Raw genomic sequence first — 23,162 nt, 5'->3', positions numbered from 1 at the left:
GATTGTGTTGAGAAATAAAAAAAAAAATCCCAAATTTGTTGTGTTTTCTGTATTGGAGAGTCTAGTTTTGGTGCAACCCAGGGGCTTTTTCAGGGACGCTACAAAAGTAGACCTATAGGGACAGCAAACGACGCCAGAGTTTCGCCGCTCTTTTGACATTTCTCTCAGTAAGGTTTGCATTTCACTATTGAAAGATATACGAGCCAACAACGGGTTGAAATAATTAAAATTGTAAATGTGGATTGTCAGAATGCAATCCACATGTACTCCATGAGTCATCGCATGGTACAATTAAGAGGAAGCGTCATTAGCACAAAAACAAAAATCTACCCCCAACGAAACTACCTTGAGTGGCAAATGCCGCAAGTTGAAATGTCAAAGTGGTTAAGGAATTAACTTTGTTTTACAACTTATCTTCTTCAAATGTATATATTTGTATTTTCATCACTGTTTTGTTACTTATTTGTGGAATATCCGATAGAATAGAACATCTTTAAAATATTTTAGAAAAAAATCGCAGCACTCAAACAACGGAAAATGGCGCGAACTAGTAACATACACATATGAGAGTAGCACTAATCACTGATTTTGATAGATAGTGCACTCAATATTTTGTTGTTGGGCAACTGCCACTACTTGTGAGGAGGGGAAAACCACCGCTGATGGTCTGATGATTCCGAACGGCGTACCGCAGTGCGTCAACTCTCAGGATTCACTGAATAAGACTAAGCCAAGCGATCAGCCGACATACAATTTTTTTAATTATTGGCAGCACTTGGCATTGAGGATGTCAACTTGTTCTCCTTTTATGTTCATTCTTTGATTGCGTTTTCTCCTATTTAATGACATTTTCGATCGGCAGATTTGACAACCTTAATAAGGTTCATGGGGCCTATCCACTTTATGTTTTCGCAAGTGACCTAATAACCTTCTATTAGTGAATCCTATGTACTTTTTGGGATATAGGTTTTTACATGTCATGGTACTTCAAAAATGTCACCAGCATTAGGACGGAATAACCACTGCTGAAAATGTTTTTTGATGTTCTCGCCAGGCTTCGAAATAGAATACTCAATTAATTTAGTAATGGGACCCATTTAAAACAAGTTAATTTTCGTGAACCACCCTATATACGTACATAGATGGTGGATAATTTTTTTATTTTAGGATTTTTATTTTGATTCATTTTGAATTTAAAATATTACAATTTGTTCGTCCAGTTTTCTGCTATTCTATCTACACTTTGCAAGATCAACGAAGATAATTGAGATGTACAGATAGTCTGCGTTAGTCAACTCCTTTGTTTAGTCCACGGGTGGCATTTTAGCCACTATTGAAATTAAAGCATAATAGCCATTACAAGGCTATTACACAGACACTCATTCGTTAGAATTGCCGATAAAATTGTTCTTTGGAAACAGGGAGTAATCTTAAAAGAAAAAATATTGAAACTAGGAAACAACTCTGCACATCAGAGATGTTGAGATGAGGAATTGCTATGCATGGAGAGGGAGGACATCTAAGCACGACTAAACTACCAATTCGTAATAAATCATGTTGCCTTGGAATATATTCGATTGCACATTAGGGTGGATCCGCAACTGACATAGTTTTAAGCAAACAATCAAATTCGTCTATACAAAATTTTATCAACGATAAATAAAAATTGTGTTTTAGCCTGCCATTCCTCTTTCTCTTTTGGATTCTCATGCAATCACATAATTGTCTCATCCTTGTTCAAGACTCAAAATGCTTTATGCAGCACAAATTTTCTGCATATTTCTGGAGGTTCCAGAAATATTCAGAAAGTTAATGGTAGAAAATTTTTAGGTTTTTTTATTTTGAAAAAATGCTATATTTGCCGAACAACAGAACAAATCCAATTACTCTCTACTTAAACTTATGATCTTATTATCGGTAGTCTTCCATGCATCTTCTAGCCTAACGACATTATTTTGTTAATCATGGAATAACGCAGTAAGCATTACTGCACAGCAATAAGTTTCTCAATTTAATTAAAATGAAAACATTTAGAAATCATTTTAAATTTTTTTTTTTTTAATGAGAAATAACTAAAAAAAATTGCACCGAATTTTCTCAAATTAGTTTAAAGAAAAAATAGGAAAAAATATTTTTCCGGCCGGGGGACTTGAACCTGGGTTTGCGAATCTATCAGTGGCGTGTGCATTTTTGGTGGTGCAAATTCTTGAGAGAAGTATCCACTGTTTAGTAATCATTCGAAATATCCGACCCATTGACATACAGATTAAGCGTGAGGCAGCCACTGCGGCTATGAGACTTAAGGCGATGGGAGAAAGGATTGAGGATGGAGCAGCTCATACCAACGGTGTATAATCGATGCGACGATAGGAAACCTGGAAGGAAGGGAAGAGGTTTCCAATCGGATACTGAGATGAACCTTGAAGTCGAGTGCGAGGCACTGGTGCCAACGGCACAGTCTTGGATTGACGGAACCCTAGTATTGCCATCTGGAAGATCACGTTACAGGGACGGATCAAAGCTAGAGGACAAAATGGGCCTGGGGGTTAACATTGAGAACCCAGATTATGAGATCTGTTTTAGACTGCCTGACCACAATACGGTCCTGCGGGCGGAGATCCGGGCGATCACGGAATGCGTCAAGTGGTGTGGTGCTAACGCGAGGACGTCGAGTGTGAACATCTTTACCGACAGTAAAATTGCCATAAGGGCCATAACAACCAGGATGGTAAGGTCACGAACAGTCTTGCAGTGTAAGAAGTAGATTAACGCCTTCTCTGAGGATAGCAAAATCCACATCGTTTGGGTGCAGGGCCATAATGGAGTAAGGGGAAATGAAAGGGCATACGATTTGGCGGTGAAGGCCAGAGGACCGCCGTCAATAAACTTGGTTAACCCGAAGCCTTTCGGGTCGACACAGTCCGAGTTAAGGGAGTGGGCGACGAATGCACATGCAACATTTTGTTACAGCGAAACGGTCGGCAGGATGGCAAAAATCCTATGGGGGGATCCAGATCGTGAGAAGACGAGGCTATTACTAAAAGGAAGCAAGAAGGAGGTCAGTATAGCTATTGGTATCATAACGAGACACATAGGACTACGAGCTCACTTATGTAAAATCGGTGCGGCAAGTGATAGCATGTGTAGGGCATGTGGGGGAGATGATGAGACATTGGAGCATTTCCTTTGTCATTGCCCGGCTCTCGCGTCTAACAGATACCGGTATTGAAAACAATGAACGATTTTGTAAGTAGCACGTAATTCCTAACTTACAATGTTCTTGTTAGAGGTTACTTTATAGTTCTTAGATCGCACAACAAGCCGATTACTGACTTTGGTGTATGATCATAGTGGCATGGGGCAGATTAATATATGCACCCTCTTTTCAACCTAACCCTAACCTAATCATCCGAAATAAATGTTGAAATCTTAGCGAGAAATTTGAAATAAGCACGAACCTTTTTTTGATTCACCCTAATGTACACATTTTTATCAGCTTTTATTGTAGTCAGCAACACTATGACAATTTGAGGGACGGTCATAATATGCAGTCCCAACAATGTGCATGTATAACGCCATGGATATATGCATGTATGTGTGTGTGTGTGTGTGTGTGTGTCCTTAAACCGTATTCCGTACAACAGGCAAAGAGATTTCAACTCCCTTCTCACAGCAAGCAACACGTATTCACGTACTACATGTCCTGAAAGCGTTTCCCTGGAAATTGGTGAAGAACACGGAATCACACAGGGAAAAAGAAGGTCGACCGTTGTCTTTTGTATGGATAGAGTCATAAAAGTGTTAACATGTCGTTGAAAATAATGTGATGAGAATGGCCATAAAGTATTTCAACTATACAACGCGGCCACCACCAAAGCCTTTTATACCTCGGAACTCTCCCGTGGCGAATTTTCGGGAAGTTGTAAGAAGAAATGAAGTGATCGTTCAACAATCACAAATAGCAACACACAGCAGGGCCTAACGAACAAAGCCATCCTTGCAGTTAACTTACTAAAGACAAGACAACAAAGGGATTCTGACTTCTACCTGCACACAGCGGCAATAATAACTGCAGGAAAAGACGTCTCAATTAGATGTTTCCGAGCAGCGCGCACATTCTTTTTAGAAGAACTCTAGAGTATTTTCCATCTAATTTTAAGGTAATTTCCCAGTAAGGATTTATTCTAACGATTATTGTTTAGGCAAATGCCAAGAATAAGTAGGTATGGCACTAAACCATTTTGCCAAATAGATCTTTAGGTATGTTGAAAATACCAAAACTGCATTGGCCCATTATTCAAATACTGTTCCTTAGTACTCAGAATAGGAAAATGTCACAACTACTACCTATCTATCATTACTAAACAATAAAAGTGTTTCACTCACATTCGAACCTTGAAGTCGTTGCTAGTTTTGTAACATATTCGATTTTCATAAAAAGCTTTCATATGGCTATTATAGGGGTTTTGCACCCCGGTTTTTTTTTCCGTATGATATTATGTAGGCTGTTGGGTTTGTCTTGTGTTCTTATTGTTGTCCTTATTTGCAATGTCTGCCGATGCAAGGCAAAGCTTAGACAAAACTTGTGTGTAGATATACAAATCTTATCAAGGGCATACTGTACGAACTGTATGTCTGATGTACACAATGCATAATTTCACCCATAACATTTATGGAGTCACATTGAAATTCATAGAGTTTTATTTTGCTTTGTTTTCAGGGTAAAGCTCGCGGCAATCGTACGTCAATATACCTGCGCTCAGTATTCCAATCACACCTCGAGTCATTGGGATGTTCAGTACAAAAGCATGCCGGCAAAGTTCTGTTCGTAGCCATTCTAGTATTAAGCACGTTCTGCGTTGGCCTCAAAAGCGTTCAAATTCATTCAAAAGTGCATCAGTTGTGGATACAGGAGGGTGGTCGTTTGGAGACAGAGCTGGCCTACACACAGAAGACAATTGGAGAAACGGAAAGCTCGACGCATCAGTTGTTGATACAAACGGGGCATGATCCCAATGCATCCGTGCTGCATCCGCAGGCGCTGCTGACGCATCTGGAGGTGCTGAAGAAAGCGACTGCCGTCAAGATACACATGTTTGATACCGACTGGAGTCTGAGGGATATGTGCAACTCGCCGACGACGCCTAGCTTTGAAGGGCCCTACTACATAGAACAGATTTTCAAACACTTGATACCATGTTCGATAATAACACCTTTGGATTGCTTCTGGGAGGGGAGTCAATTGTTGGGCCCCGAATTTCCTGTCCAAATACCGTAAGTACATGCCAATTAACATGCAGATGCATGCTTATAACTCCTTTGTTTTTCGTTTCTTTTCAGAGGCATGGACAAACGTATTACGTGGAGTTCCCTGAACCCCTCACAACTCATGCAGTCAATGAAGAAACAAATGAACGACCAAAAGATACCCTTCGATTTTGGCACCATCGAGCAGTACATGAAACGTGCGGCAATCACTTCGGGCTACACTGAAAAACCCTGTCTGAATCCAAAGGATCCTGAATGTCCGGAAACAGCACCGAACAAGAATAGCGATTTTCCCTTGGATGTGGGCGGTATTTTGACGGGTGGATGTTATGGCTTCGCTGCCAAATATATGCATTGGCCGGAAGAGTTGATCGTGGGTGGAGTTCAGCGCAATCGCACCGGGCATTTGAAAAAGGCCAAGGGTGTGCAAACTGTAGTGCAGTTGATGACTGAAAAGGAAATGTACGATTTCTGGAATGAAAACTACAAAGTCCACCACATAAGCTGGACACCGGAGAAGGCAGCCGAGGTGTTGAATGCTTGGCAAAGAAATTTTTCAAAGGAGGTGGAAAACATAATGAGCAGCCCGGGAATGTCGAAGAAGTACGAAGTGTATGTGTTCTCGTCAGCCACTCTGGATGACATTTTGGAAAAATTCTCTAACCCGAAACCCTTGAGTATTCTGATTGGTGTGATCGCTACCGTCAGTTATGCATTCTGCACATTGATTCGTTGGCGAGACCCCGTGAAAGGTCAGTCCAGTGTGGGGGTGGCTGGAGTATTGCTGATTGGATTTTCCACTGCGGCTGGCCTGGGTTTGTGCGCAATACTGGGTATTGTTTTCAATGCAGCCAGTACACAGGTGGTGCCCTTTTTAGCCTTAGGTCTTGGAGTGGATCACATTTTCATGCTAACGGCCGCTTATGCCGAGAGCAGTCGAAAGGAACAAACCAAATACATTCTGAAAAAAGTTGGACCCAGTATTTTGTTCAGTGCAAGTGCAACGACAGGAGCATTTTTCGCTGCTGCCTTTATACCGGTGCCCGCGCTGAAAGTTTTCTGCCTCCAGGCTGCGATTGTTATGTGCTTTAATTTGGCCGCTGCCTTGTTGGTATTTCCTGCCATGATTTCTTTGGACCTTCGAAGAAGAACTGCCGGAAGAGCCGATATATCCTGTTGTTGTTTCCCCATATGGAAGGAGCGTCCAATTGGTAACGAGCAACATATAAACAACAATTCAATGAGGGGGGTCGGCATTAACAACAGGCTACAGAATTCGGCAACTGCAACGTCCAAAATGTCCAACTCAAGAGCATCGTCGGCTACAAGCACAAGTGCACAGGAAGAAGCCCTGCTCTCGTGTTCTGCGGAAAAGCGTCTTCCATCATTTTCTTTGGCAGCATTTGCTACGAAATATTATACGCCATTCCTCATGAAGAGCTGGGTTAAATTTATTGTTGTTATGTCGTTTGTTGGAACCATCATATTCAGCTTGTATGTCTCGACAAAACTTCAAGATGGCTTGGATTTGATCGACCTGGTACCCAAGGAAACCAATGAGTACAAGTTCCTAAATGCCCAGACATCGATGTTTGGCTTCTACAGCATGTACGCAGTGACCCAAGGCAATTTTGAGTACCCCAACAAGCAACGCCTTCTGCATGAGTACCACGAAGCTTTTGTTCGAGTGCCGCACGTAATTAAAAATGACAACGGCGGTTTGCCCGATTTTTGGTTATCCTTGTTCCGCGATTGGCTAAGGAACTTACAAACAATTTTCGATCGTGAGTATAAAGATGGCTGCATCAACGCAGAAGGATGGCATGCAAATGCGAGTAGTGAAGCTATATTAGCGTACAAGCTGCTAGTTCAGACGGGCAACGTAGACAATCCGGTGAAAAAGAGTATTCTGCTGCAGCATCGTCTAGTCGACAACGAGGGCATAATAAATCCCAGAGCATTCTACAACTATCTATCGGCCTGGGCAACGAACGATGTATTTGCTTACGGTGCCTCCCAGGTAAGTGCATCGCACTTCCGCCGCTGTAAGCACCAACTTGACTAACACCTAAATCTCTTTTTAGGCCAAATTACATCCTGAACCGCGGCAATACTATCATGTGCCTACAGAATACGATTTGAAAATTCCAAAATCCTTGCCTTTAGTTTACTCACAGCTGCCGTTCTACCTACATGGCCTGACTGACACCTCAGAAATAAAATCTCTAATCAGTCATATAAGGGATCTGAGTATTCGCTTTGAGGCGCGGGGTCTTCCCAACTATCCATCAGGTAGGTCGGCAGAATAATGCCTCCTGAGTGTGGAAATGGTAAAATTCATGGCCATCTATGATTTCTTTCAGGAATTCCTTTCATCTTTTGGGAACAATATATGACACTACGATCATCATTGGCCATGATCTTAGGTTGCTGTGTTGTTGCGGCTTTTATACTTGTGTCCATACTACTGCTGTCAATGTGGGCCGCAGTTTTGGTCATATTTAGTGTTTCGGCTTCATTGGCCCAGATATTTGGGGCCATGACCTTGTTGGGAATTAAATTATCCGCGCTGCCGGCAGTTATCCTTATCTTAAGCGTGGGCATGATACTATGCTTTACTGTGCACATAACACTGGTACGTCTCCCACTCACTGCAAGCGATTCGTCATGTTTATATTTTTGTATTTTTGTTTCAGGGTTTTATGACCTCAGTTGGTAATCGGGAACGACGAATATTACTCTCAATGCAAGTCACTCTGGGACCACTTACACACGGAATACTTACGTCAACACTAGCCGTGTTTATGCTGTCGACCTCACCCTTTGAATTTGTCATCCGCCACTTCTTTTGGCTGCTGTTGGCGGTATTGTGTGTAGGAGCCTTCAATAGCTTGATAGTGTTTCCCATCATATTGAGTATGATCGGACCTGAAGCTGAATTGGTGCCGCTAGAACATCCAGACCGTATATCCACCCCATCGCCACAAATGACACGAAGCAATAAACGTCTAAATAAGAACATTGCAATGGGTTCGTCATCTCGATCATCGTCACGTTCGTGTGCGAAACAACACTATCTTCACAAAGATATCAACGACCCCTCACTGACAACAATAACTGAAGAACCACCCTCATGGAAATCTTCCAATTCGTCGATACAGACAAACAATGAATGGGCAGGAGGCATGCCAGGACATTATGGCAACAATCTCAATTATGGCCGTCATACGCCCCCACCACCGAACTTTATGCGCCAACAGCCATCGCAATCTGCTCGCCACTATTATAACCAGCAACAGAATTATCCCACACATCCTACACCACCACCTCATTACCACCACAACCATCAACCACCACCGCCGCCACCAGCCTCATCAAGGCGATGCTCAAGTGCTGCATCGGACGGCTCTCATCGTTCGCATACTGCAAATGTAAATAACATCAACGATGGCATGAACAACTTTCCGCCCGAGCTGCAGAGCATTGTTGTACAACCGGAAGTTACCGTCGAGACACACCACTCTGACACAAACACCACGAAAGTGACGGCCACAGCGAACATTAAAGTAGAATTGGTAACGCCTGGTAGAGCAGTACGCAGCTACAACTTCACATCATAGCAATAAGGAACCACCACCGCCCGCCCCTACAGTGATTCCCTCATCCCAACACACCTCTGTCCCGCCAATTAGATAATTTTAAATTATTTATTTAAACAATACCACTGTACATTATTACACACTCCACATGTAAATATCAATCGAATAACACAAAACACATAGAAACTATAGCCAATGTCCAATGCTCATATTTAGATAGACCTGAACCTGACATTAAGCCAAAAAAAGGCGCATGCATGTGCAAGCGAATGGATTTTATATATATATATATATACAGTGACGACACGAAGGCACCGATTGCGGTCAAATTGATTATGGCGGCGACGACGCTGTTTTATTAAATGCACTGATTGCTCAAACTCCTACTATATAAATAATATAGCTTATCATTTAACGAGAAAATATCGGTCTAACCTTAGGTTAACATCGAGTATGTACAGATATGTAGGTATTTTTACGCTTCCTATATAATGTCATTTTTATCAAGTTTACTACGCCTAAAACCCCAAACGTTTGTACATATCGTGTATTTAATTTAATATAGCGAAGAGCCCCCACACACACGAAGCCACTCTTAAGAGTTGGTTTATTTTTAATCAAATACCCGATAGTATTCTACAAATATATACACCCGTATTTATGCATATGTACAAATTTTGTACAATTATATTGTACTGTTATCCCCAACGATTGCATTTTATTTTTTGCTTCGATCCAATATATCATTCGCAAATATTGTATATAGTTTGTTTTATTGTTTAAGTGTTCCCTAGAAATATTATTTATATACAAAATGTAAATTTACGTATCGCATTTCCTTCCTCTTTATGTGTATTATATAATAATTGTATAATGAAAATAAATTTGCACATTTTTAACTAACTTCTATACTTTATTTACAATAGCTCTATTTAGAAGGGTTTGCAACGGCAAATTTGCCCACAAACAACATTCCATTAAGAAACAGGAACAAACTTCTCACGTATCAATGAGCCATGTACACCCAGTGATTATACTTGGGTTAACTCCCCATTTCCTTAGTTCACTCGGCCTGAACACAACCTTGCAAGATTTTGGATCGATTTTACAAGTTTTGCTTTGCTTGATAGATAGGGCGATCAGCAAACGGAAGACTTAAGCAACGAACTTTTTTGAGAAGTTAAGCTGAGTATTCTGTTCTGCTTTTCGAGCGGAATGCTGTCAAACTCCATATAAAAAAACGTCGGCGAAACATTGGCTGAAAAACGGCGAAAAAGTAGTACTCTGTTTTTATTGAGGAAAATAGCAAAAAACCACTAGAGTGGCAACACTTGAAACAATTGCCGGCATTATTTTAGTTTGTTTCATTGGTTTCAATAGTTTGTATTTCTTTATTTATTTGAGAAAAAATATATAAAATAGAAAAAACAATAAATGCAGATTTGATTTGATTTGAATTCTGTCAAATTTCGCTAACAAACAATTACAAGTTTCAGCGGCTATTCCGAAAGCAGAATAGAATACCAACCCTTAAACGCAAAACCGTAGACTAACCAACAACTGCATACACATAAAGTGACATGTCATAAGACAATAACATGCACTGTAACAGAGCCTTTAGTGACTTAACGTCCGGATAAATACAGCTGTGTTTTGTTTACCGATCGCTGCATATTACAGCGCTGTTTGCGTACTTATCCAGTAACAATTTGCCACTAAAAATTTGCAAAAGAACAAGAAACATCTGCGGGGAAAAACAACAAGAAATTTGCAACCTTTCATTTCCAAAATTCCAAATGTTTTTCGTTCTCACACTCTCTTTTACTTAGCAACGAACGACTTTCCGAAAAATACTGTACAAATTCTTGAGTACGTCAGAATTAACCGAATAAGGTTAAGCCAAGCGATCAGCCGACATACGATTTCTTTAATTTTTGGCAGTACTTGGCATTCAGAATTCACAAATAGAAGGTTAGGTCAGTTGCATGGCGAAACAGTTAAAGGTGGTCTCATTTGTACAACAACCACAAAACCGCCATGTTATCATCAAGCTGATAGACGTTTTGCCAACACACACAAATAAATTTGTGTATACGTGTGTGTTCATGAGCAGAGAATATGCGAGAAAGGCGATAACAAAAAAGAGAATGCAAACAAAATCTGTCATGTTAATACCTTCAAACCTGGACGGCGGTTAAAAGCAGTTCGCGTGAGACCACCATTTAAAATCACTTGTGTAAACAAAAAGTGGATAGGCCCCACGACCATCATTATGAATGTCAAATCTGCCGATTGAAAATGTCATCATATAGGAGAAAACGTAAACAAAGAATTAATGTAAAAATAGAACAACTTGACGTCATCAATGTCAAATACTGACAAAAGTAAAAAAAAATATGTCGGCTGATCGCTTGGCTTAAACTTATTCAGTGAATCCTGGGCCAACAGCAACGAAATCAATGATCGACATTTTCTCAGCACAAACAAAGCAATTTATGCGTATACGTGTGCAGAAAATGTGCGCATGTGAGCAGGAATATGCGACAAAGAAGATAACAACAAAGAGAATGCTAACAAAAATCTGACATTTTAATGCCGTCAAATCTGGTAGGCCGTTAAATGCTATTCGCGTGAGTCCACCTTTTTAAATCCGATTCCATGGGCAGATAATTCTTCAGCTGGGCTGAAGTGACGGGATACCGGAAAAAAATAAAACCGCCCGTTGTACAATTTAGTAAAATCTGAATCGGATGATGGTAGTATTGCCTGTATGTCTTTTTATTGCAAAGAAAAAAACTTTTTGGAGGATTTCTACAATAAAGGAAACTAGGTTTTGTGAACGATCTTAACACCTACCTTAAGCTAGCAAACCCGCTAACACGTTAAATAAAACGGATGATGGGAGTATTGCCAGTATGTCTTTTTATTGCAAAGAAAAAAACTTTTTGGAGGATTTCTACAATAAAGGAAACTAGGTTTTGTGAACGATCTTAACACCTACCTTAAGCTAGCAAACCCGCTAGCCTGTTAAATAAAACAACCCTAATGAAGAGGTAGAGTCATCAGCGCAACAACAAAATTCAACCCCCAACGAAACTACCTTGACTGGCAAATGCCATAACTTCAAATGTCAAAGTGGTTTTAGAAATAAATAAACTTTAACTTGATTTTTAAAATCTTATTGTTAAATCGTTACCAAATTTGTTAATCTCATGGCATAGTGCCCTTACCAATTTCCAAGCTGCCGAGATATCAACAGTTGGAGATGGTATTGGCTAAAGGTGATATTGCCCGCTTAATGTTTTCAACTAAAGATCGATAGTCCATTGCCTTATAGAGCCCAGAAAGACAGACCATGGTATGATGCTATGATTATAAAACTTGCACATGAACATTCCATTAAGCAACAGGTGCAAACTTCTCATATATCAATGAGTGCTGTCACCTGCACCGTGATGCAGAGGTTAGCGGAGGTTCGAATTCTGGCGAAGACTTCTTCCGCGGTTTGTATTGTAGCAGTGCGTTGCGTCTCATCCATTCGTCTGCTTGGTTCTGTTAAGTATCTAGACATAGCAAATATGCGACAAAATTTGGGCAATCATACAGTTGACGTGTGTCCTGGTTACAATCACCACATATATCTAATACGCTGTCATCAATCCTAGCTGTGTAGAAGTGGAGGCGGCAGCATCTGCCGGATCGCAATTGAGCCAGAACTACTCCAATTTGCCGAGGGAGGCTAACTTCGTCAATTGCAATGGCTGACGATCGATCTCCAAGGACTACTTTCACTCGGTAACAATTCACCACTTCTGTTACCGTGTCTGCGTGAATGCTATCTAGACCCGCTTGAAGCGCCGTCTGATCTAAAGGTTTTCTCCTGTAGCGCTGAACCTTGCACTCTACATCATGTAGATCCACCCTGATATCTCTGGGCGATAGATGCCTATCCACAAGGTGGTGATCGCGACTGTTTCTACGATAGCAGTCTAGTAGATGCTGCCTAAACAGCCTTCGCACGCTTAGGATCTTTGTCTCCTGATTGAAATGGTCCACATGAGAACTGAGGAGACAGCCCGTCGCAATACCTAGGCCAGTGTTCTAAAAGATCTGAATATAATTCCACGGCGTGTCGCTTAGCTGAAATAACTGTATTGAATATATTGTAGTCAACAAGGTTATTTTTCAGTGCTGCCGGCAAGCAACTTGAGGACCTTGCTTCTACGCCTGCCATGGTGTTACCAAGTATTTTAAATATATTGTGGTCGGAATTCTTCACATTTGACTTTCACGTTAAACTCCTTATTCCTCGCCTTATTCTTCTTCCCGCTATGAAAGGCGAACGTGCCAACCTCTGAGCTACGGTGGTCTCTCCTTTTAAGTACGAATAAGAGGTTTTTCGTGAATACCATCCCTTAGGTTGTAGGTTAAATTGCGATTTAAATTAAGTTAAAATTCAATAAATTAATATTGAATGTTTGCATTCTTTTTTGCAGCACTACGTAGCAATGCTGATAAACTGAATTGAGAAGCGGTCAAATAAATAACAATTTGTGCGATAGGATTTTGAAAAAAGGAGAGAAATAACATTAGCGAAACCATATGAGAATGAAAATATTGAAAATCCCGATATATACGTATACAGACATATGAAAGTCTACAGGGATTGCGTGAACTTGGCATATGGTTGGACAACAATGCTAATAAGGGTAACATTAGTTGCCATGGGGACGGAAACATGCATAGAATGGGCAAAGTTTTCATTTAAAAAGAAATGCATGAACGCACAGCGACGATGAGTCTGACGTTTTAGGGATGGTATCAGACAAGATAATAAAGCTCAAAAAGAAGCCGATTGAGAGAATGTCGTTTGAAAAGGTTTTGTACAAATATGAAGAACCTCATGGACCAGGCGATGTATATTTTATTTGGCAAAAAGCACAAGGATCTCTCTTGGCCACAACTGGCTCCGATGGCACTGTGGCTGTATTCAATCGCCAAGGTCAATTGTTGGAAAGAATCATTTTACCAGGGTAAGTTGTGACCAAAATAGACTAATCATTTTTTCTGAGTCTCTTCTACAAACAATTTTAGACTATGCTCGGGATTTGCTTGGGATAATGATGGCGAGATATTAGGCATAATTACTGCTTCTTCGCCCACAATAACATTATGGAATTCAATTACATTGCAAAAAACGTCGGTTGAGTCTGGTCTTCGAGATCCATTGTCCTGCGTTATATGGTCGAAACAAGAGCAAATAATGGCGGTGGGAACTGCCCGAGGAAATTTGGCTATATATAATCATAGAACAGGAAAGCGGATACCCGTTTTGGGGAAGCATTCAAAACGAATTAGCTGCGGCGCATGGTCGGCCCAAAACATACTGGCGCTGGGTTCAGACGATAAAACATTTTCACTGAGTAACGAAGAAGGCGATTCGGTGCGTGTAGTTCAACTTCGGGACGTGCCCAGTGATATGTATTTTGCTGAGATGGCAAATGACGACCGTATAAATGGCGACAATGCCATCAGTATGATTATTGGTAAAAGGACACTCTACCTATATTACTTGCCAGAACCCGACGCTCCAACTGAACTTGGTTTCCAAAGTCGATATGGGTCCTTACTGCAGCACAAGTGGTTTGGAGACGGTTATATCCTATTGGGGTTTTCAAATGGCCATGTGGTTGCAATAAGTACACACCCCAAGGACATAGGACAGGAGTTGTGGCAAGTAAAAAATCACAAAGAATTGCTAACGGGTCTCGCTTACAGTCCAGCTTTGGAAATCGTTGCCTCTTGTGGAGATGATAAGTAAATACTCGAATGGCTTTGGCTTATTAAATGAAATAAAATGACTTCAATCTCTCTATCTAGCATTAAAATCCACTCTATTACAAATCTTCATGAAACTGAAAAAATCATCACCGTTCCTGATCACACGGGCGTACAAATGATTGACTGGTCTGCCGACGGTCAACTTCTTTCTATAACAACGATGACAGGCTCCGTATATATTTATGTTACTCTTCTACCTCGAGTATATGCGGTTTCGGCTCCAAGGATTGCGATTTTGAGTAGTCTTGCCGAAGTCTCTATTTATGTTTATTCTCCAGAAAAGGTATGTAGCAATTCACCATTTATCTTTACACTCTATGTTCGATTTGGCCTGTGTAAGACGCGCTATGTTCATGCTAACCGTAGCGCAAAGGTTAGCATGTGCGCCTATGACGCTGAACGTCTGGGTTCGAATCCAGGCGAAACCACAAAAAAAAAAATTTCAGCGTTGGTTTTCCCCTCCTAATGCTGGCAACATTTCTGAGGTACTATGCCATGTAAAACTTCTCTCCAGAGGGGTCGCACTGCGGCACGCCGTTTGGATTCGGCTTTAAAAAGGAGGCCCCTTATCATTGAGCCAAAACTTGAATCAGACTGCACCCAGTGAGAAGTTTGCCCCTGTTCCTTAGTGGAGTGTTCATGGGCAAAAATTGCAAATTGCAAGACGCGCTATTCTAACGGAGGTTTGGATTTAAGATGATCTAACAATGTTCGTGTGACTATCCGTTCGTCTGTCTGGCCTTCCGTTAGTTTTGGTCACGCTACGGCCTTTCAAAATTGAGATATTGAGTTTGAATTTGGCACAGATCCTGGTCAAGTTCTTGAAAGGGATTAAGTCGGGCAATATTTGGATGATGAGATCTGCCAATTCCGATTCTTAAGCTCATAAAATCGGAATTTATTGCCCGATTCCCATTTAATTTGAAACAGTGAGTTGTACTTGACCTCCGATATTCGAACCGATATAATATCGAATCATATTTAAATATAGCGACATACAGACGTAAGTAGTTTACCCACCATATAGATCGATTATTAAGCTCATAACAGCGGAATTTTTGCCTGATTTCGATGAAACTTGGAACAGTGAGTTATAAAAGCTCCATAGAAAAAATTTGGTTTTTTTAGAACAAATTTCATTGACAGTTTGTCTTTAGAAAAAAATTTCATTGACTTTTTGTTTTAGAGAAAATTTGGTTGACATTTTTACTTAAGAGAAATTTCATTACAATTTTGTCTTTAGAAAAACTTTCAAGAAAATTTGACTAGAGAAAATTAAAAGAATTTTGTGTTTGGGAAACATTTTGCCTAATTTGTGCTTAGAGAACATTTTACTTAAATTTTGTGTTTAGGTTAAATTTCCTCGTCAGGCTTTTCTCATTTCTCACGGGCATAAGAAAAGAAAACTACAACCCAGCCATACTGCTCTTTTCATGTCAGTATGGCTCTGATGACGAATTAGATCTACAGATTTTATTTTGTTTTTGGATAACATCCAGCTTAGTCCAATATCAAATAGAAAAAATTGAAAAGCAAAACAACAAAAACCTTTAAAAAAGTCTCAGCAATGTATTGTGCTAAATATATTGTGAGCAGGCTGCAATGGTCGCGATTTCGGCCTTTGCCAGAGGCCTCATCAGATTGCGATGCCAGCAAAAGATTACATGCTTTCACCTACTGGACGTATCCAAAAAACAAAATGAAATAATTTTTGTAACCAAACAAAATAAGCGCAAAATAAAAGATCTATAGATCTGTTCATTTTATATCCACCACCGAACGATGGGTTGTCATTCCTTATGCAATACATCGAAATATCCATTTCCGCCCCTATAATGTATATGTAGATTCTTGATCGTCGTAAAAAGCAAAACAACAAAAACCTTTAAAAAAGTCTCAGCAATGTATTGTGCTAAATATATTGTGAGCAGGCTGCAATGGTCGCGATTTCGGCCTTTGCCAGAGGCCTCATCAGATTGCGATGCCAGCAAAAGATTACATGCTTTCACCTACTGGACGTATCCAAAAAACAAAATGAAATAATTTTTGTAACCAAACAAAATAAGCGCAAAATAAAAGATCTATAGATCTGTTCATTTTATATCCACCACCGAACGATGGGTTGTCATTCCTTATGCAATACATCGAAATATCCATTTCCGCCCCTATAATGTATATGTAGATTCTTGATCGTCGTAAAAATCTAAGACGACGTAGCTATGTCCGTCCGTCCGTTGTCTGTTGAAATCACGCTACAGTCTTTGAAAATAGAGATATTGAGCTGAAACTTTGAAAGATTCTTTTTTTGTCCATAAGCAGGTTAAGTTGGAAAATGGGCTATATCGGACTATATCTCGATATAGCCCGCATATAGACCGATCCGCCGATTTAAAGTCTTAGACCCACAAAAACCACATTTAATATCTTATTTTGCTGAAATTTGGGACAGTGACTTGACATCCTTCTTCAATTTGGCCCAGATCGGTCAAGACTTGGATATAGCTGCCATATAGACCGATCTCCCGATATAAGGTCTTAGGCCCATAAAAAGCGCATTTATTGTCAGAATTTGCCAAAATTTGAGACAGTGAGTTGTGTAAGGTTACTCGATATTCTTCTTCAGTTTATCCCTGATCGCTTCAGATTTGAATATAGCTGCCGTATAGACCGGTCTCTCGATTTGAGGTCTTTGGCCCATAAAAGGCCCATTTTCTGTCCGATTTTGCCAAAATTTGAGACAGTGAGTTGTATTAGGCCCTTCGACATCCTTTTTCAATTTGGCCTAGAACGGTCAAGATTTGGATATAGCTGCCATATACACCGATCTCCCGATTTAAGGTCTTGGGCCCATAAAAGGCGCATTTATTGCCCGATTTTGCCAAAATTTGGGACAGTGAGTTGTGTTAGCCCCTTCGACATCCTTCACCAATTTGGCTCAGATCGGTTCAGATTTGGATATAGCTGACAAACAGACCGATCTCTCGATATAAGGTTTTGGGTTCATAAAAGGTGCACTTATTGTCCGCTATCGCCGAAATTTGGGAGAGTGCGTTGTGTTGGGCTCCTGAATAGATTTGGTTATAGCTGTCATAAAGACCGAGCCCTCGATTTAAGGTTTTGGGCCCATAAAAGGCGCATTTATTGTCCGAGGTCGCCGAAATTTGGGACAGTGAGTTGTGCTAGGCCCCTTGACATCTTTACGCAATTTGTCACAGATCGGTCCAGATTTGTATATAGCTGCCATGTAGACATTTCTCTCGATTGGACCCATAAAAGATGCATTTATTGTTCTATTTCGCCGAAATTTGGGAGAGAGAGATGTGTTAGGCCCTTCCACATCCCTCTTCAATTTCGCCCAGATCGATTCAGATTTGGATATAGTTGCCATATAGACCGATCTCTTGATTTAAAGTCTTGTCCCCATAAAAGGCACATTTATAATCCAATTTCGCTGAAATTTGACACAGTGTCTTATGTTAGGCTTTTCGACGTCTGTGTTGTATATGGTTCAGATCGGTGTATATTTGGATATAGCTACCAAAAAGACCAATATTTTGTTCTGCAAAATTGAACAGTGACTTGTACTTATTACACCACTCAATGTCCGTGGCGAATTCGGTCCAAATCAGACCATAATTCGATATAGCTGCAATGGGGGCATAAATTATGCATTTTCTACCGGATTATGACGAAAGGAGGTTTACATATATACCCGAGGTGGTGGGTATCCAAAGTTCGGCCCGGCCGAACTTAAAGCCTATTTTACTTGTTTGAGTTCAGCTTTTAAGTTTCTGTATACCGAATGAAAATGTTTGTAAAATTAAAAAAAAAAAACATGCTTCTCCTTCCTCATAGTCAAAATCAATCCCATATCGACAACCGCTTGAAACAGAGCCACAATTTTTGGCTTTGGGTTCATATCACTTAGCGGCGGGGGTAGATAAACATATCTGGTTTTATGATTTGGGAAAAACTCTGGGCGATAAGCCGGAGCCCCTGAGCGAAAGAGATTTCTCGCAACCCATACAGGACATAAGGCTCAATGCGGACTATTGTGCTGTATTATGTCCACCCCAGCTCATACTTCAGGCTATCGTTAGTGACAACCCCAATGTCAAAGATAAACTTATGCAGACATTCCCCAACGCCGTGCCCATTTTGAATGATGCCGTTATAACATGCTTCGGATTGACGCAGGAATATTTGATTTTTGCTACTGATGTAAGTATAGGAGGAAATGGTATGAGCACATCTTAAACAAACAATGTATTCTCTGGTCCTTGCAGATAGGACATTTGCTGTATTTCTCTTTGGAAAAGTGGGAAGTGTGTACCACATATCGGCATAACATGGGCATTATTAAAATGTTTCCCGATTGTGAGGGCACAAAATTGATATTCATCGATGACCATTCGCAAGGTTATGTATTCCTGCCAGCGCTGGAGGAAGCAGTTATTATAGCGGATTTTCCCAAAAAATGCGATCTTTGTCTATGGGATTTGGCACAATCGAATCATTTCATTACCTACAACGATAAAATAGCCACGACAAACGTTTTCGTTCGCCATTCCGTTTACGGCAAATACACAATTAAAGCAGGAGAGACTAAGCTCAATGCGTCTCAAATTCCTTTGATGTTATGTGATGGGGAAATGGTTTTGCACATTGACGGGGGTCAGTATGGGACGCAAACATTGGCCACACATCTGGTATTGCCGGGTGCTAGTCAAAACAGTAACCTGAAAAATTTATTGCAATTAAGAAAATATACGGAGGCATTTAAGGTCTGCGAGAAAATAAATCTAAATGGTTCGTGGATTGAGTTTGCCCAACAAGCAATATCCGATCTGGAACCGACATTGGGTAAATATATTTCTCGCTGCACCACTGCCAGCTGAGTGGAGTAATGTTTCATTTTTACATCCAGCACTTAGAGCCTACCGTCAGGTGGGTGACGCGAGCATGGTACGAGTACTAGAGGACATCCGATATATGGAGGACATAAATCTATTGACTGGATTTTGTTGTATGCTTCTGGAGAAGTACGAGGAAGCCAAAGAATTCTTTTTGAAAGGGTCATATACCAAAGAGGCTTTAGATATATGTAGAGATATGTTGCAGTGGGAGCAGGCGTTGTTATTAGCCCACAAATACGAGTCAGAAGAAGTTCCTTTTATTGCCAGGGAATATGCTCAACAGTTGGAGTTTAGGTATGGGCATGACAAAATATGTTGGCAAATCTCCATGTACCTTTAAATTTATTTTCAGTGGAAATTACATTGATGCCCTATACAACTATGAGAAGGGCTATAAAGAAGACTTAATCGACAATACGGAACTTCAACAACTAATCAACAGTTCACCTGAGTATGAAGAACACGTGCGTCTTTGTAAAATGGGCATAGCGAGAACATCTATCCGAGCTGGGGACTTTCGAAGGGGCGTAAGTACACACAGCGTTCGAATGCAATTTTATTCTTCAAACAGATTAACAAACTCCAACCTATGTGTCCATTATGTTAGATCCAATATGCTGTTGAGTTAAATGACAAACAGCTTCTGTTTGATTGTGCAGAGCTTTTAAGCACCGTGGGTCATACCACCGAGGCTGCTGGTCTATATGAGCGCGGTGAATATTACGATGAGGCCTGTTCCCGCTACATTTCTCTAAAAATGTGGAATAAGATTTCACAAATCTTGCCCAATGTTAAGTCGAAAAAATTGCATCTGCTCTATGCCAAGGCTAAGGAGTCAGATGGTCAGTTTGAGGAGGCAATCGGTAGTTATCGTATGGCAGGTGACTTGGAAGCCTGTGTACGAATATACTTGGATCACCTTTCCGACCCCCATTCAGCTTCGGAAATTGTGCTAGAGTCAAGATCGTCGGAGAGTGCAAAGCTGCTAGCCAAATTCTACCAAAAAATAGGCGACATAGATCAGGCCTTGCAGTTTCTCGTCCTCTGCGGGTGCGTTCAGGAAGCATTTTCTTTGGCTCAGCGGCACAACAAACTTAAGAGGCATGGCGAGTTACTCGAAAGATACGAGAATGGCAAATCGAGTGATTACTTGGCACTTGCTCATTACTTTGAAGGCGAGAAATATACACTGTTGGCTGGGAAATATTACTTTCTGGCTCGCGAGTTCACAAAAGCTTTAAGGTTTCTGTTAAAAGCATCCGCATTTACAAACGACGAGTCGCAGGCTTTATCAATGGCCATTGACTGTGTTGCAACATCGAATAACGAACAGCTTTCCACGCAGTTGATAGAATTTTTGCTTGGCGAAGTGGATGGTTCCCCCAAAGACCCCAGATATTTGTTCAGGCTGTATATGGCTAGGCGACACTATAAGGTAAAAGCAAATTTCAGCTAGCTTATCCATTTCTATTTATGAACGTGATAATTTAGGATGCTGCAAAGACGGCCGTAATAATTGCTAACCAAGAGCAGCTATCGGGAAATTATAAGTCTGCAAGAGACCTACTATTTTCTATGTATCAGGAGTTGAGACGCAACAATCTCTCTGTTACAGCCGAAATGCGACACAACTTAATTTTATTACATCGTTATTCGTTAGTTCGGGTTCACGTGAAATTGGGAAATCACCTTCTGGCCGCCAAATTATTAGTACAAGTAGCCGGTAACATATCTCAGTTTCCACTGCGTAAGTATCTTAGGAAGAAAACTCCCAAACTCCATAATAGGCCGAAAAACGAAAATACTTTCTTACATGTAAATAAATATTAAAGTCATCATTCCTCTGCATTTTCTCGCTGCAAAATTCTGGTGGATGTGTGTGTGTGTGTTATATATTTTTAGATGTTATTCCCATAATTACATCGACTGTCATTGAATGTCATCGTTCTGGTTTGAAAAAATCAGCTTTCATCTATGCATCCATGTTGATGAGACCGGAATACAGAAACAATCTCGATCCCCGGTATTCAAAGAAAATTGAATCCATCGTCCGCAAAGCTCCGAAGGGTGTTAAAAATTTACGCGACGAAATCGATGATGAGACTATGGAGTGTCCGATTTGTGACGCGAATCTTCCTAACATGGAAGTAACTTGCTATAGCTGCAAGACAACTTTGCCCATCTGCATTGCGACTGGACAACATATAATTAAACATCATATGACCTCTTGCCCATCGTGCGATTTTCCATGTTTTCGTGCTGAAATGGAAAAGTAAGTGTTGTCCATTATTTCTCTGGGCATGCCAAAATATTTTTTTTTATACTACCATTTCAGCATTTTGTCTGAGCTTAATGAATGCCCGATGTGCGAAGAAAATGTTGCACCCGAAAAACTCTTGGACGTGGAAGACATTCGACCGTATATTTTATCATCCTCTTAGTAGTTAGTAGTCAATCTGCATAGCACTATGCCCTGGAAACAATAGAAAGGAAAGTTTCTAATCATTTAATTGAGATTAATAATTCTTAACTTGAGAGCTTAATTATGATTTAATAAGCATGAATGCACTTTGAAACATTTATTAAGGCTGAGATATTGACAAAGCCAAAAAATACGTATATTTGATGTAAGAATGTCGTGTACATATATTTATTAAATTGTAATAAGAATAACTTAATATCAATATCTGTTTCAATAAGGTACTTTAACATAAAAAAGGCCTAACTCAATTTTTTGTTGCTTTACACGAGGAGGAAAAAACTTAACTCAAGCCTTTTTTGAAATCTTTATAAATCTATTTTTGCAATTGTATTCAGCTGAAATTTTGAGGGAAGGTGCGTGCATCTGATATTTGTCTTCCAGAATAAACAAAAAAAAAGTCATTTTGAAAAAAAAGAAATGAGTTAGGCCCTTTTTGTATTAAAGCCTTCGATATATAACAAAATTAATCGAAATACTAGCTGAACCAGCGCGCCTCACTACACCCTAAAATTGAAAAAAGATTCTTAAAATATTTTACCTTAAAGGTTCCATTTCAGATACAACAAAGACCAGTTTGCAGGAGAGTTAGGTCAGAACCTTTACTCTCTTTTGCTTTTTATTTGAATTAAACAGAAAAAAGCTGTTCGATGCTGCAAATTTCTATAGGGAAAAAAATCTCCAGTAAAAATTTGCAATCTCTCAATTACCAAGCTCTCAACATTTTGTTCTCTCTCTTCTGTTGGCAAATAAAGCACGCGAACGACTACCAATAACAATTTGTGCAAATTTGCAAAAATTTTTGAAAAATTTGTCTCTACCCCCAAAGAACTTTGAGGTTTTCATTGTCCAAACCGGCGAACATATCCTTTTCGGGGTTTTATTTTGGGTGCGTGCCCCCCATGAACTTGGAGGCGAATGTTTATATCAGATTCCTAATGTACTTACAAGAGTCTTTCGTTGGATACAGATATTGGACAATTCGGTAAATATGTCCGTTTTGAATAGAATTTCCAAGGATTTTGAGTTACAATAAGGGCGCAAATCTAATGGAAGATA

The 23,162-nt window shown here is 40.2% G+C and overlaps 2 protein-coding genes across 4 annotated transcripts in view; both read left to right on the top strand.

The window, feature by feature from the left end:
- LOC106082355 (protein patched) overlaps positions 1–9,711 on the top strand; it is a 32,653-nt gene extending 22,942 nt beyond the window's left edge. Inside the window, exons 2-6 of the mRNA XM_013244813.2 lie at positions 4,721–5,274; positions 5,341–7,288; positions 7,353–7,560; positions 7,632–7,903; positions 7,965–9,711. Coding sequence (XP_013100267.1) covers positions 4,721–5,274; positions 5,341–7,288; positions 7,353–7,560; positions 7,632–7,903; positions 7,965–8,888 — 3,906 coding nt within the window. The 3' untranslated portion in view covers positions 8,889–9,711. The remainder of the gene's footprint in view (positions 1–4,720; positions 5,275–5,340; positions 7,289–7,352; positions 7,561–7,631; positions 7,904–7,964) is intronic.
- A 2,264-nt stretch (positions 9,712–11,975) lies between these two features.
- LOC106082356 (WD repeat-containing protein 19) lies at positions 11,976–22,302 on the top strand. Of its 3 annotated transcripts, none has more exons than XM_013244815.2 (12): positions 11,976–12,148; positions 13,364–13,900; positions 13,962–14,684; positions 14,748–14,991; positions 18,564–18,929; positions 18,995–19,571; positions 19,636–19,918; positions 19,977–20,151; positions 20,232–21,059; positions 21,116–21,371; positions 21,527–21,896; positions 21,960–22,302. In XM_013244815.2, the coding sequence occupies exons 2-12, from the start codon at positions 13,683–13,685 to the stop codon at positions 22,063–22,065; spliced, it is 4,146 nt and encodes a 1,381-aa protein (XP_013100269.2). In that variant the 5' UTR covers positions 11,976–12,148; positions 13,364–13,682; the 3' UTR covers positions 22,066–22,302. The 3 variants fall into 3 exon arrangements, with proteins under 3 accessions (XP_013100269.2, XP_013100268.2, XP_013100270.2); XM_013244814.2 differs by having other exon boundaries at positions 11,976–12,225; XM_013244816.2 differs by lacking the exon at positions 11,976–12,148 and adding an exon at positions 12,241–13,289.
- Positions 22,303–23,162: the final 860 nt, after the last annotated feature.

The sequence above is a fragment of the Stomoxys calcitrans genome, chromosome 5 (assembly GCF_963082655.1).
Source record: "Stomoxys calcitrans chromosome 5, idStoCalc2.1, whole genome shotgun sequence".
In the NCBI taxonomy this organism is placed as follows: Eukaryota; Metazoa; Arthropoda; class Insecta; order Diptera; family Muscidae; genus Stomoxys; species Stomoxys calcitrans.
This window is presented reverse-complemented; position numbering and strand designations above follow the sequence as displayed.